Raw genomic sequence first — 13,865 nt, 5'->3', positions numbered from 1 at the left:
GCCTACCCACCTGTTGGGTAACACGTTTAACAAAACGTCCTCTCCACACATCCAATAACTATCCGCTATTGGGTGTGTCTGATCCCCAAACAGGTAGAGAGTCGGAATTGTCATTTCTATATCCTCACATTTTTGATCCAAAGGAACTGGATTTTCATACCACACAGGTTTCCTGATAAATATCGGTTTCATATTTGCGTGTGGAAACCAAGATAAAACCCATGTGACGTTGCATTTAACGGTAGTGTTACCTACGTGAGTTCCACTGTCATTAGTAAATCCACCACTCGTGAAGCATTCAAACTCACCATCGTAATCTACTCTATAATCAGTCGGAGGCCCATCCTGTGTTGTACTAAGATTAAATTCAGCACAGGACGACTCCAATTTGTGGCCCCTCCCTTTTTTGAAAAAGTCCTGTAATTTATTTGCCCCAAACATCAATCTGCACTTAATCCCACACATAGGAAGCTCAAACAATAACCATTTATCCTTCTGAGGTGTAAACCTACCTTCTCTGCATTCCCGTTGCTGGACCACTGCACAGTCCCTGAAGGTGTGTGGCTCTGCAACAACAACAGGCAATGCCCCCGGAGCGTCTGCGCATATGAGGCACTCCGTCGCCGTTAGTTCTCTCGTAGTGTACCATGCCCATCTATACCACATATTCTGTGCTGCCTTCCCCCACAAACCATCTTCCACACTTACACTGTTTTCCTGTCTCTTCCTGTGCATGTACCCTCCATATGTTCTTGGATTAACATGATTCTTCCGTCCTGTAGTGCTAATGGTATCAAGTCCCCCTAGATTTTCCCGTGAAATCTTTCTATTCTTACCACCATAGTGAACAACTCCTTTCTGGCCCGAGGACACCCTGCTCTTCCCAGATTGTCCCTTCGTTGTAGCGTCCGGAGGCGGTGATTTGGTCGTCTCCTCCACCGGACCCATGATCCACACTTCCTCACCATCCTTTATTCCAACGTACTTAAATTCAAGCTTAACATCTGCCTTTTCATGAGTAGCTCTAGTGTGTAATGCTGGCAAAGTTTGTGGCGTGGCATGGCCTGAGTGGGTGTGTATTGTTGCATCATACTCATCTGACCCAGGCTGGCTACTTCCCCTGCGCGGTGTCTTCCTCACTGGACCCCTTCCCACCTCTCTTGGATGCGGGATCCCGTCCCACACCTCCAGGCCTTGCTCTCCTGAGCCCATGCCGTCGGCCCACACCCACACCTGGATGCTCATCAGTGTCAGAAATCTTAACATCTTCCTTTTGTTCATTCTTCCCCTCGGACTTAACTCCGTCTGTGCCTTTAACCCGAACCTTAGTGCAGTGATTCAAATGGTACCATGTGTTGCTACCTTCCACTTGAACTGCTGTTGGCGTTGCTCGCACCACTGCGTACGGTCCTTCTCGTCTTGGCTCATGCCACTTCCTTCGGAATACTTTGATGTACACCTGGTCGCCCGGCACCACTGGTCTCTCAACCGGCTGTTCGAGACTCACGCCTCTGGACTTTTCCCGTAGATAGATTGTTCTGTGGATTGCAGTCAGCTGCCTCATGTAAGCTTTCAACTCTGTTTGCAGCTGCTCAAGTGGGGGCCCTTTAAATGGCCCTCTCAACTGAGGCGCCGGCATGGGTCGACCCGTTAGCATTTCATGCGGTGTTAGGTGCGTGACTCTATGAGTCTGCATACGATAGCTCATTAGTGCAAGCGGCAAAGCATCTACCCAGTTTAGTTTAGTTGAAGCACAGATTTTATTCAATTTCACTTTCAAAGTTCCATTGATTCTCTCAACCATCCCTTGACTTTGTGGGTGATAAACGGCCCCACAGCGCTGCTTGATTCGCAGCTGCTGCAGAATGCCTTTCGCAACCTTCTGAACAAACGCTGAGCCGTTATCTGAGCTAATCTCTGCTGGAATGCCAAACCGAGGAATCACCTCTCTTACCAAAAACTTCACGACCGTCTCTGCTCCCAAATCCTTGGATGGAGTTGCTTCGACCCACCGGCTGAAACGGTCAATCACCACTAGCATGTACCTTTTCCCTTGTACTGTTTTAATCATGTCCACATAGTCTATGACCAATGACTTAAAGGGTCCTTCTGGCACCGGAATGTGTCCCACTGGTGTCTTCACACCCTTTCGCACATTGTTCTGTGCACAGATTTCACATTGACCCAACACTTCATCAACCATTGCATGCATGTATGGTGACCAATAACCTTGTTGTTTTACCTTTTTCACTACCTCTGCCCTGGCACAGTGATACACACTGTGAACATCAGAGATCAGCATTGTCAGCAGAGCCACTGGTGCCACCAGGAGACCATCATGTGATCTCCACAATCCCTTCTCGTTCTTCGTGGCGCCTCTCCGCGTCCAGACATTGTGCTCCCCCACCCCTGCTTCCTGTTGCATTAGAATGATGTCCTCTGGCGTAACATCTGGCTCCAGTGACACCATTGGTGCCAAAACAGCCACCTGGCAACCTGATGCTACTTTCGCTGCTTCATCAGCCGCGTTATTACCTTTACTGACCATTTCGTTACCTTTCCGATGTGCCTGGCACTTTATCACTGCCAGTTTCGAGGGGAGCATCATGGCTGCAATCAGCTCCCTCACTTGGACCTCGTGCCGCACTGGACTCCCGTCTGCCCTTCTGAACCCTCTCTGCTTCCAAACTGCTCCAAACAAATAGCAAATACCATGAGCATATGCAGAATCTGTGTACACATTTGCAACCTTACCCTTCGCCAGTCGACATGCTTCCGTTAATGCCTTCAGTTCAGCCAACTGTGCCGAACATGGCTGTTCACACTTCTCAGCCTTCACCGTCACAAAGTCTCCGCCTTCCTGCTTCACAACTGCAAAACCTGCATGATTACCCAAATGATCTCTGAAACATGAACCATCCACAAAGTAGGTGACATCAGCCCGCCCAAGCGGAGTTGCTTCTAAATCAGGTCTCAATTTGGTATATCTCATAGTTTCTGCTACACACTCATGTGGTTCTCCTTCAAACTCGAGTGGAATGACATCCGCCGGATTCAATGTAGTACACTTCTGTATTCTCACATCCGGATATGTCAACAGATGCATAAACTGCAAACACCTTGCCTGAGTCACAACATACTTTCCCTGATTTATTAGTTCTGAGATGTTATGGTGTGTCATGATGTTGACTGGATACCCCATTGTTATTGTGGATGCTTTCTCATAAGCATACTGCACTGCGGCCAACCCTTGATAACACGGTGGCCAGCCTTGTACAACATTATCCAACTTTGTACTGTAATAAGCAATGGCTTGTTTTCTGCGACCACTACACGTTTCCTGCATCAGCACTGCAGAAGCGTACATGTTGTGTCTGTTCGAGACATATAAGAAAAATGGCTTCTCATAGTCTGGTATTGCCAGTGTTGGTGCTTTTTGCAAATCCTGTTTCAAACTTTCGAAGGCTAACTTAGCCTCGCTGGTCCACTCCAGTGGTGCTTTCAACCTTTGGTCTTTGGATTGTTTCATGATCCCTCTCAAGGGAGCGCATTTAATTGCATAATCTTCTATCCAATCTGCACTGAAACCTGTCATCCCCAAAAAGATCATCATTTCCTCAATTGTTTTTGGACATGGTGCCTTACTTACTCCCTCCAAGTGTGTTGGGGAAATAGCAATCGTTCCCTGCGAGATTACCCTCCCCAGATAATCTACTTTAGGTTGACAATACTGCAGTTTTGATTTAGAAACTTTGTACCCTCCCTCTGCCAGCCTCTCAAGGATCTTCATAGAGTCCTGATGACACGCCTCAAGTGTTGGTGAGCATAGCAAGAGATCATCGACATAGCGTAGTAGGGTACCGTTCAATGCGAGGCCCTCTAGGTCCTGTCCAAGGACCTGGTTAAACACATGAGGGCTGTGTTTAAACCCTTGAGGAAGTCTGGTGTAAGTGTACTTCTTACCTCTGTATGTGAATGCGAACAAATACTGGGATTCCTCGGATAGAGGAATGCTGAAAAATGCAGAACATAAATCGATTACTGTGAAAGATTTTGCATCAGGAGGCACGTTGGTGAGGAGTGTGTATGGATTTGGCACCTCTGCTGGCCAATCTTCCACAATCGCGTTTATCATGCGCAAGTCATGTGCTAACCTGTATTTAGATTTGTCTGCCTTCAGTACTGGAAATATTGGAGTATTACACGCACTGACTGTCTCAACCAACACTCCTTTTCCTACAAAACCTTCTACTGTCCCACTTACCCCCTCCTCTGCTTCTGGCTTGAGTGGATACTGAGGACGATTAGGAAGTTTGACATTAGGTCTTAACTCTACTTTCACTGGGTTAGCAGATTTCACCAAACCAACATCGGCCTCATTCTTAGACCACACTTGGTTTGGGACATGAGCTATCATTTCTTTCAACAGATCACTCTCAACCCTTTCTGTCTCACTTTGCTTTGCTGTCTGGACTGATTGGTTCACCAATGCCATAACAGCCTGCGGTTTCGCCAATGCTGATACGCTGCATAGGATTTTAATCATCGTGGCATCCTGTGATTGGAAAATTAACGGATTCTCTGTTCGCTCCCACTTTACTCCTAACGCTGTTTTCATCATGGGCCCCACATCCTTTGCTTTGTAATTCTCATTCACCAACAAAGTAACATGTGGAGCAGATTCTGGCACATTGTACCATTTTGAAATAAATGCATTTGATTCCACATTCATGGCTGCCCCTTGTTTTCCAATGATAATGTATTGAGTTGTCAAATTTATCTCAGAGTGTTCCGTTTGTTTGTCCCACGGCTCTTCGAACTCTCCACTTTTTGAAACATCATAATACATTGTACAATGATAATCGAGCGTGGGTTTCCTTGCTTTAGGGCACTGGACTTGAATGTATTTTTCCCATTTGTTCCAAGCCACTGTTACTGGCTCAGAAATGTCTCCCAACCAATAGATTCTTGCTGTGTCTGCCTGTGTCGACTCTGGAAACTCCAGACCTCTTTTATCCAAGATTATGCCTTGCGGTGAACACCAAATCTTAATTTTTAGTTTGCATAGGGCATCCCTCCCCAACAAGTTAAGGGGAGTCTGATGAGATACCCCGATTGGCATCCTGATTTCATTTTCCCCTGTGGAGATACGCACGGGGGCGGTCATTTGTACTAGCTGCTTAATTCCCGAGAATCCTATTGTCTCAATAAATTTATTTGACATGGGGAGGTGTGTGGCATAATGTTGACTTACACAAGTGTAGGTGGCTCCAGTGTCCACCAACATTGTAGTTGGCTCATCCTCAATTAGAACCTGCAGCATCGGTTCTTCATCAGCTCCCACCATTACGACTGGAAACTGACCCTCCCCTCTAGGACTCTGTGGGCACCCCTAATAACCAAAGTTTGGACTCACCCATGGGCCTGCCGGGCCACTTGATCCACCCCGCGGGGACTGGCCGTGGTCCTGCCGCACATTCTGGTTTCCTGGTGCTCGCGGACATCTGTCAGCAAAGTGTCCCAACTCGCCGCAGGCCCAACATGCCCCCGAGGATCTTCGTCTTACGGCTGTGCCTCTCCTGTACCCTCGGTAAGGTCGAGGCTGGCTTTGTCCTCCTGCACGTGGTGTGTATGGTGGTTGCGTGTAGGCCTGAGGTGTGACGGGTTGAAAGGGTGCAGAGGGTGCAGAGGGTGCAGAGGGTGCAAAGGGTGGAGGTACCTGTTCAGTGGTCCCCGGTGTCATCAGGGCCTGGCCTCCCACCTTTGGTCCTTCCAGCTGCATCTGTGTGAGTTTCCTCTGCAAGTTCTCATCCTGCTCCTTCCGTTTCCGTTCACTTTGCCTGTATTTGTCAATAGCATGCACAACATTATCCCGGAATGCCGCATGTGTCATTGATTTCAACTCTACCACATCCTCCAGCCTCGCTCGCACTGAGTCGGGCATGGCTTCTAGGATAGAAGATCACGTCGGGGTCACCATTATGTTGTGGAGAAAATAGGGCCGAGTACACTGTCGGTCAGCCGTCCATTGGGGAATTTATTGAACAAACCGTCACAGCAAATATGCATACAGAATGTACAAAATGTCCACCGTCTTCATACTGTGAACCAACTTTATACTGGTTTAATCATAACATGCATGCGTCATCCGGACTCAATCTCTTTCTGCGACGCCGAGCGTCTGCCCTAAATGTAAACAGCCCATACTACCTTTTACCCATATTCATATGAGCCGAGCACAAGATGTAACTAGGCCAGATGTCATGAGGATGTCATGACATCCTTCTCCCACAAACCCGGGCCTGAACCTTTGACCTCGACTCATCTACCGTCCCGGAAAACCTGACCTGTCTTCTGTCTGAAACCCACCCTGATCTCCAGCCACGGTAATTCTGACCTGCCTTCTGCCTTGCGACTAAGAATTTGGATTTACCTGAACTGTGCTGCTGCCCTGCCTGTTCTTTCCTGTTGTGTGTGTGACACCCCCCCCCCCCCCCCCCCCCCCCCCCCCGACCCAGAGGGCTCGGACCCTCCACCACCGGCGCCACAGGACTCTTCTCAGCCACTGGGGAACGCACACACACAGGCCCCGGATTCAACCTCCCAACTTCCTCTCCCCCTGAACCCTAAAATAAACTGTGATGAGTGACGCATCTGGGTCTCTCGTCTGTCTTTCTGACAGTTACATGACATGCAGACACTTGGAACTTTTGCTCAGAATACAGGTAAGACACAGATCCCTTTGTGCACATGTGTGTAAGACACACACGTGTCATTTAGATGGCAGTGGAATGCTTTCCTGGGTCCATGCCTGTGATTGTCTGCCAGAAGTCCTCTACAGGGACTGGTTCAGTCCTCCTCTTGTGGCAGGAAAGAACGTTACACTGAAAAAGGAGTCGGACTTTTCTGGTGGAGGGTATTATGGGCTGCTGGTGAAGAGAGTCAGCAGTTATGAAACCACCTCCTGCCATGCCTTCAGAGAGGTGGGGACAGGAGAAGACCCCAGGGAGAAGACCCCAGGGAGAAGACCCCAGAGAGAAGACCCCGGGAGAAAAAGGCCTGACCCCAACACTCTATGAATGAATGAATGGCGATTAATAAGAGAGCTGCTAAACTATTTCCATTGTTTTTAGAACAAGGACAAAAATCTACTGTTTAATGACCTTAATGCAACACTGTGGCTTCTTCCACATTTACAGCATGTTAGCTGCTCCCCTTTCCCCCAGTGGTCATACTCATGGTCTTTCCCGCACACCTTTTTCTCCGTGTGTGCAAAGCTCTCACCGCAGAAACAATAGGTTTCAGAGTGTGTCATGTAATGCAGCATAGCTCTCTTAGAAAGACTAGGTCAAGGTCACGTTTATTTCTATGGCACATTAAAACAACCGGAGTATACCAAAGTGCTCTACACAAATATACAGAAAAGTACCAACAAAAAAAAGATCATAAAATAAGAATAAAATTACCAGAACATAAGAACAGTCATATAAATACATAGTATGCAAAACCATCATCCATAACACAACACAGGAATCAGCAGGAAAGATCGAGTCTGGCTCACAGCAGGACCAAGAGGACCAAAGGCCAAGAGGACCAAAGGCCAAGAGGACCAAAGGCCAAGAGGACCAAAGGCCAAGAGGACCAAAGGCCAAGAGGACCAAAGGCCAAGAGGACCAGTTTCTAAGGACGACTTGAATGACCTGGCAGGACAATCCTCCTCATCCAGTACACTTTCTCCTGTGTCTCTAGGGACGTTTATCTTTCTGAAGAACTTGGGCATGACAGTTTTCATGATGATGACTAAAGTTTGTGGCCTTATGTGGCATTCATGGAACACGGTAGTTGCCCAAGGCTAGCTTAGCATCGTCATGCTTGGCTGTGTTGTTGCTTTGGGCAGGTTTCCTGGGAGCCGGGCCGGAGTCCGTAGTCCGGAGTCTGTCACACCTGCTTCATCTGGCCTCATCAGGAAGCCTCTGTGGGACCTGCAGGAGCAACCGGTCTTTGTGGGAGTTGGGCTGACTCCAGTGCCCCCTCATGTTCTCTCACCTTGCCTTCGCTTCTCCGGTGCTCCTCTCCATGGTCCTGGTTTTTTTCTCCTGGTTTTATTCTCCTGGTTTTATTCTCCGGTTTTATATTCTCCTGGTTTTATTCTCCTGGTTTTATTCTCCTGTTTTTATTGTCCTGTTTTTTATTGTCCTGTTTTTTATTCTCCTGTTTTTATTCTCCTGGTTTTATTCTCCTGGTTTTTATTCTCCTGTTTTTATTCTCTTGGTTTTTTTCTCCTGTTTTTATTCTCCTGGTTTTTTTTCTACTGGTTTTATTCTCCTGGTTTTATTCTCCTGGTTTTTATTCTCTTGGTTTTTATTCTCCTGTTTTTTATTCTCCTGTTTTTATTCTCTTGGTTTTTTTCTCCTGTTTTTATTCTCCTGGTTTTATTCTCCTGGTTTTATTCTCCTGGTTTTATTCTCCGGTTTTATATTCTCCTGGTTTTATTCTCTTGGTTTTATTCTCCTGGTTTTATTCTCCTGGTTTTTATTCTCCTGGTTTTTATTCTCCTGGTTTTATTCTCCTGGTTTTATTCTCCTGTTTTTTATTCTCTTGGTTTTATTCTCTTGGTTTTATTCTCCTGGTTTTATTCTCCTGGTTCCGGAGCAGAGGACGGGGTTTCATGGAATATAAACTAAAGTGGGAGAGGTGAGAGCAGAACTGACTGATCCACCGTGTTGACGGTCCACACTCCACACCAGCTGGTGGCGCTAAAACACCAATTCGCTGCTTGCCAACGGCTAATAAAACTCAAGAAGAAGAATTCTCCGCAGAAGAAGAAGAACCGGATTCTGTCCATGTAAACAGAGAAATGTCGCAGTCTCCTGATACCCGGAGTCTTCTCTCTGCTTCTTCCCAGCTCAACCTGATGGAAGTGGAGTCGGTAAGCCCACCCGCAGCCGTGCCCGCGCGTGTGTGTGTGTGTGTGTGTGTGTGTGTGTGTGAGAGAGAGAGAGAGTGTGAGAGGGGGGTTATCAACTGAATAATGCAGGTAATCCAGTTCAGAAATACACCATCTGAACTCGATGGAAAGTAGAATTAATAACGACAGGACACGTGGTGGAGAGATTCGGACTGCTCATGTACCCCGAACGACCACACGCGCGGGTCAGGGTTAAGCCTGATTCTTAAAGGGGAACTCCGGGGCATTTGAAGCGTGTTTCCATTGCTAGAGGTTGTCAAATACTGCTAGTAGGACACAGAGAGGTCCAGATCTGTGCTCCCTGTGTGGAGATCGCTCTGTCCGCACAGCATGTCATGCGAGGCTAATACGTGGTGGCTAAGGGGCAAGCGCTAACCCTTCCACGTAAAACAACAACTTGCACACTGCAGAAACGTCACACCACTTTATAAACCATCCGACAATAAAGTCACAAGCCTTACCATCAAAACCATATGCATGGTTCTCACATTACTGGCATGGGGACGTTACAAAACAACTTTATAAACAGCATGTCACTCACCGGCTGGTTGTAGGCTCGCGCATGTGAAAGCCCAAAAGAGTCGATGGACGATAATCACATATACAAAGCAATTATCTTCTCTAGAAAAACTGCGTTCAAGTATTTAAAACATTACAACAATATTACTGGGCATGTATTGTTGTAACGTTTTAAATACTTGAACGCAGTTTTTCTAGAGAAGATAATTGTTTTGTATATGGGATTATTCTCCATCGACTCTTTTGGGCTTTCACATGCGCGAGCCTACAACCAGCCGGTGAGTTATATGCTGTTTATAAAGTTGTTTTGTAACGTCCCCATGCCAGTAATGTGAGAACCATGCATATGGTTTTGATGGTAAGGCTTGTGACTTTATTGTCGGATGGGTTATAAAGTGGTGTGACGTTTCTGCAGTGTGCAAGTTGTTGTTTTACTTGGAAGGGTTAGCGCTTGCCCCTTAGCCACCACGTATTAGCCTCGCATGACAGGGTGTGCGGACAGAGCGATCTCCACACAGGGAGCGCAGATACGCATCTCTCTGTGTCCTACTGGCAGTATTTGACAACCTCTAGCAATGGAAACACGCTTCAAATGCCCCGGAGTTCCGCTTTAAGGCTGATTCTTACTCGGCGCAACCTCGCTCATACTAGCTGGTCGCAAATGGCGCAAACGGTCACGTGTCCCAAAATTCCGCCACGCCCCCCGTCGCAAGCTAGAAAATCCTCGCTCGGCGCAAGGGCGCGCACACAACTTTTTTTCTGACTTCGCGCGCGCTCAACCGGAAACAGCTGACCAAGAGAAAGGAAAAATGAACACTGCAGAGACCGCGGTGACCGAGAGGGTGCGCCTCTACAAACATCTGTACGACACGTCTATGAAGTTACACTGGGACAACGTTTGACAAAGTTCGTCTTGTTGCAAAGGACGAACATTCCACCTTCTCTTCTGTTTTTGCCGCAGCCGCTTAGCTCTGAGATACATATACAGTTCTACACCCAGAGTAAATTCATTCCGCATCAGATGTGCCAGCCTCTGCTGACGGGACACCACAGGTGGCATTGTGTATGCTTTCTTCGTATGCTTTTCAGCTTGTTTCCTCAACAGTGACGCCCGCTGGTCTGGAGAGAACTGCAAATGTGACGCATACTCGGCGCAAACTGCGCTTATGAGCTGAAGGAACTGTGAAGGGGCTGGCGCTTTCGATGACGTCATTAATGGTTCTCGAGCCAGAACAGTTGCGCGTTTGCGCCGAGTAAGAATCAGCCTTTAAGCCTTACTCGGCGCAACCGCGCAACTGTTCTGGCTCGAGAACCATTAATGACGTCATCGAAAGCGCCAGCCCCTTCACAGTTCCTTCAGCTCATAAGCGCAGTTTGCGCCGAGTAAAGGCGGTAGCATGGTTGCCGCGTCTGTCACGGCGGTGTCGCACCGTGACGTCAAAATGACGTTTCAGGCCTGGCGCTTCCCTTGAACAGACGGCGCAGCGCGTTGTCGTGCACCAGTCGATTTTTGTAACTTGGCGGCGCCGAGCACAACGAACCGGATGGACCAATGTGAGACCAGGCTCAGTCAGGAGGTGCGTTTGTACAGACAGCTGTAAGAAACTGCAGTGAAACAGCACAGGGAGCACGTAAACTCCCCAAACTGATGCACAGAGATTGGCAGAACTTTGGGGAAAGAGGGAGAGTTCTGTAAGAATGTGTGGAAGAAGCTACGGGACAGATACGTGAAGGCAAAGAAGAGGGCAGAGACTCTGTTGATGCCGGGGGCTTCAAACCTTCACCTCTTTTAACTGAATTAAAAAATTAAAATGATCCGAAAACTGCAGCAGTATCATTAATTACAGTATTCTTGCTCTTGACAGCGGCATTGTTTTCTTCTCCACTTTCCTGGTTGTAGAGTAGCGGTAACCTTCACCTGGCAGCGCCACCTCTGTGACGGAGAAAATTGCAACTACTGGCGCGCAACGACTTGCGCCACTATAAAGGGTCCTATGGCGGGCACGAACTCGTGACGTCATCAACACCGCTCGCGCGAGCAGACGCGGCAACCATGCTAGAGCCTTAAAACCATCGCAATATGATAAAAAATGCTCCAGAAAACATCTCATACCCCACCTTTAAACAAAGACAAAACAGAGGGCACCGTCTTTGGAGGCAAAGAAGAACAGTTCAAATCTGAGCTCAGCTTCAGTCTGTGGCGTTAAAAACTACAAACCAAGCTGGAAGTCTCCGCGTGACACGCCGCCGGGCCACGCAAACGGCTGACTCTGAAAACTTGAGTCCTGAGCATCTCATGTCATAAAATGAGTTTTTTTTAAACTTGTTATCTTCACAGGGTTTGTGTCAGGTGTTTCAGTTTTATCTCGAAGTTATTTCATGTGTTTGTGTCATTTCTTCCTTTGGCTCTTTTCTGATGCAGCTGCTTAACAGATGACACAGACTGTAGTTTTTTCTGTATCCTGGGAGATTCTTAGCCTTTCATTTTCACGTGTACTGGTGAAAAAGGTTTTTAGAAATGGAACAATCTGATGATCAGTGTTAAAAAGGCAGATTAGGAGTGTGATTTAACTGGCCATAAAAGCAACATCCTGATATAGGTTCATCTGAAATATTAGGAGTATATGATTAAAATGAGTGGGCGCCATGGTGGTGTGGCAGTTAGCGCCGTCGCCTCACAGCAGAGGGTTCCTGCTTTAAATCCCAGCCGGGGCCTTTTGCATGTTCTCCCCGGGCATGCGTGGGTTCTCCCCGGGTCCTCCGGCTTCCTCCCACCGTCCAAAAACATGCATGTTTGTGTGATTGGTGTCTCTAGATTGTCCTTGGGAGTGAGTGTGAGCATGTGTCTCTGTGTGGCCCTGTGATGTACGGGTGACCCGTTCAGGGTGACCCCGCCTCTCACCCAATGACCGCTGGGATGGGCTCCAGCCCCCCGCAGCCCTGAGTTGGAATACGCGGGTATAGAAGATGGATGTTTAAAGCAAAGTAACGTTCTGTACAAATGTAATGTCTGCTGCACATCTAACCCTCATCCTAAATGCAGACCAAAAGCAGCACTGCTCCACCTTATTTCCACCAAATGTAAAATGATTGCCGTTCCACAGATTATAAATGCTATAGAGTTGATCTGTTTGATAGAATGTTGAAGCCTATACTAATGATTTCCACTAAAAAGCCAAGGTCTCAGCCACACCAGTGTTCACCTTTCTAAGCCTGGATTCCACTTTGTAAGTTTGGGAAAATAGAACTTCCCTCTCAGTCTGTTGGTGCACTAGGTTGCACAGCAGCTCTTCACAACTTTTCAACAGTGATCACAAGCAGCCCATCAGACATGACACAACAAATGCTGCTCCCTAATCCTGTGTGTTTCTGTTCCACATCTGTTCTTAGATTGACGATAAGGAGTTTGACATTCCTCAAGTGGATACACCTCCCACGCTGGAAAGCATCCTTAGTCAGGTCAAGCACAAAGTTTTCATCTTTTCCAACTTGTACTTTGAATCAGACACTGTTGCATTAAATGGGGTGTTAAAGGGATATTCTGTGACAGCCAGCACAAATCAACTGTCTCAATTCTTTTTCTGAAGTGGGGTTGTGTGAAGTTCTTGTGAGCAGTCCGTGTTAACTGCAGTAAGCGGCGCTCCGAGCGCTCAGAACAGGGCCACAGAGGAGCAGAAATTCAGCATCTGAAACAGCCCGAACCTCAAAACCTTCATGGCACTTAAAGCAAATGCTCCTTTGGATTTGACATTGTTTACCTTTGCATCAGATGGAGTTAAGATCCACAATATGGTGTCTGCTTGAACTACACTGAACTAACCAAGATGCTCTCTGACTGCCGTCTGCTGCAGCTGAGACTCTGACCACTCACAAGTTCTTCACACAGGACCACGTAGAGAACAAAATGAAGGCAAGCAGGACAGAAAGCCTGTGCACAATGCCAGGTGACAGCAGAGGAAGGGTTAGAATTGTAGTGATTCTGAAGCTGTGATGATACTGGGATGCCACCATGTGTGGACACACATATGTACCAACATGAAAGTCCCCTGACCATCCCATGGCCTACAGAGACACTGCTAACTGTGCATGCTCACATCAAAGATTCACAATTCTGAATCCCAGCGAAGCAAGCGTGCATGCCTTCTGTCTGTGGGAGGAAGCTGTAGGAGCCAGAGACCATCCTGCTGAGAGGCAACAGCTAATCCCCACATCACTGTGCTGGCCTGAGTTTCCAGCTGTAAATATGAAGCTTTCATTTAGATTAAAGGCCTTATTTGATTATTGCATAGTTTATTAAAGCTGCGGTCGGCAACTTTTTTTTAGTCATATTAGCTTGAACTGTCATGGGATTCTGGAAGTAGAATATTAAATAGGCTGT

At 47.4% G+C, this 13,865-nt stretch overlaps 1 protein-coding gene across 2 annotated transcripts in view; it reads left to right on the top strand.

Moving 5' to 3' along the window:
• The first annotated feature begins 8,820 nt into the window (after window positions 1-8,820).
• vps8 (VPS8 subunit of CORVET complex) overlaps window positions 8,821-13,865 on the top strand; it is an 89,135-nt gene continuing 84,090 nt past the window's right edge. The window contains exons 1-2 of one of the 2 annotated variants that reach the window (XM_075482297.1): window positions 8,821-8,929; window positions 12,878-12,946. In XM_075482297.1, coding sequence (XP_075338412.1) covers window positions 8,858-8,929; window positions 12,878-12,946 — 141 coding nt within the window. In that variant the 5' untranslated portion in view covers window positions 8,821-8,857. The remainder of the gene's footprint in view (window positions 8,930-12,877; window positions 12,947-13,865) is intronic. The other variant, XM_075482305.1, reaches the window with a different exon arrangement.

This window comes from Odontesthes bonariensis, chromosome 2, assembly GCF_027942865.1.
Source record: "Odontesthes bonariensis isolate fOdoBon6 chromosome 2, fOdoBon6.hap1, whole genome shotgun sequence".
In the NCBI taxonomy this organism is placed as follows: domain Eukaryota; kingdom Metazoa; phylum Chordata; class Actinopteri; order Atheriniformes; family Atherinopsidae; genus Odontesthes; species Odontesthes bonariensis.
Note: the sequence above shows the minus strand (reverse complement) of the source record. Positions and strands in the feature narration are given on the sequence as shown.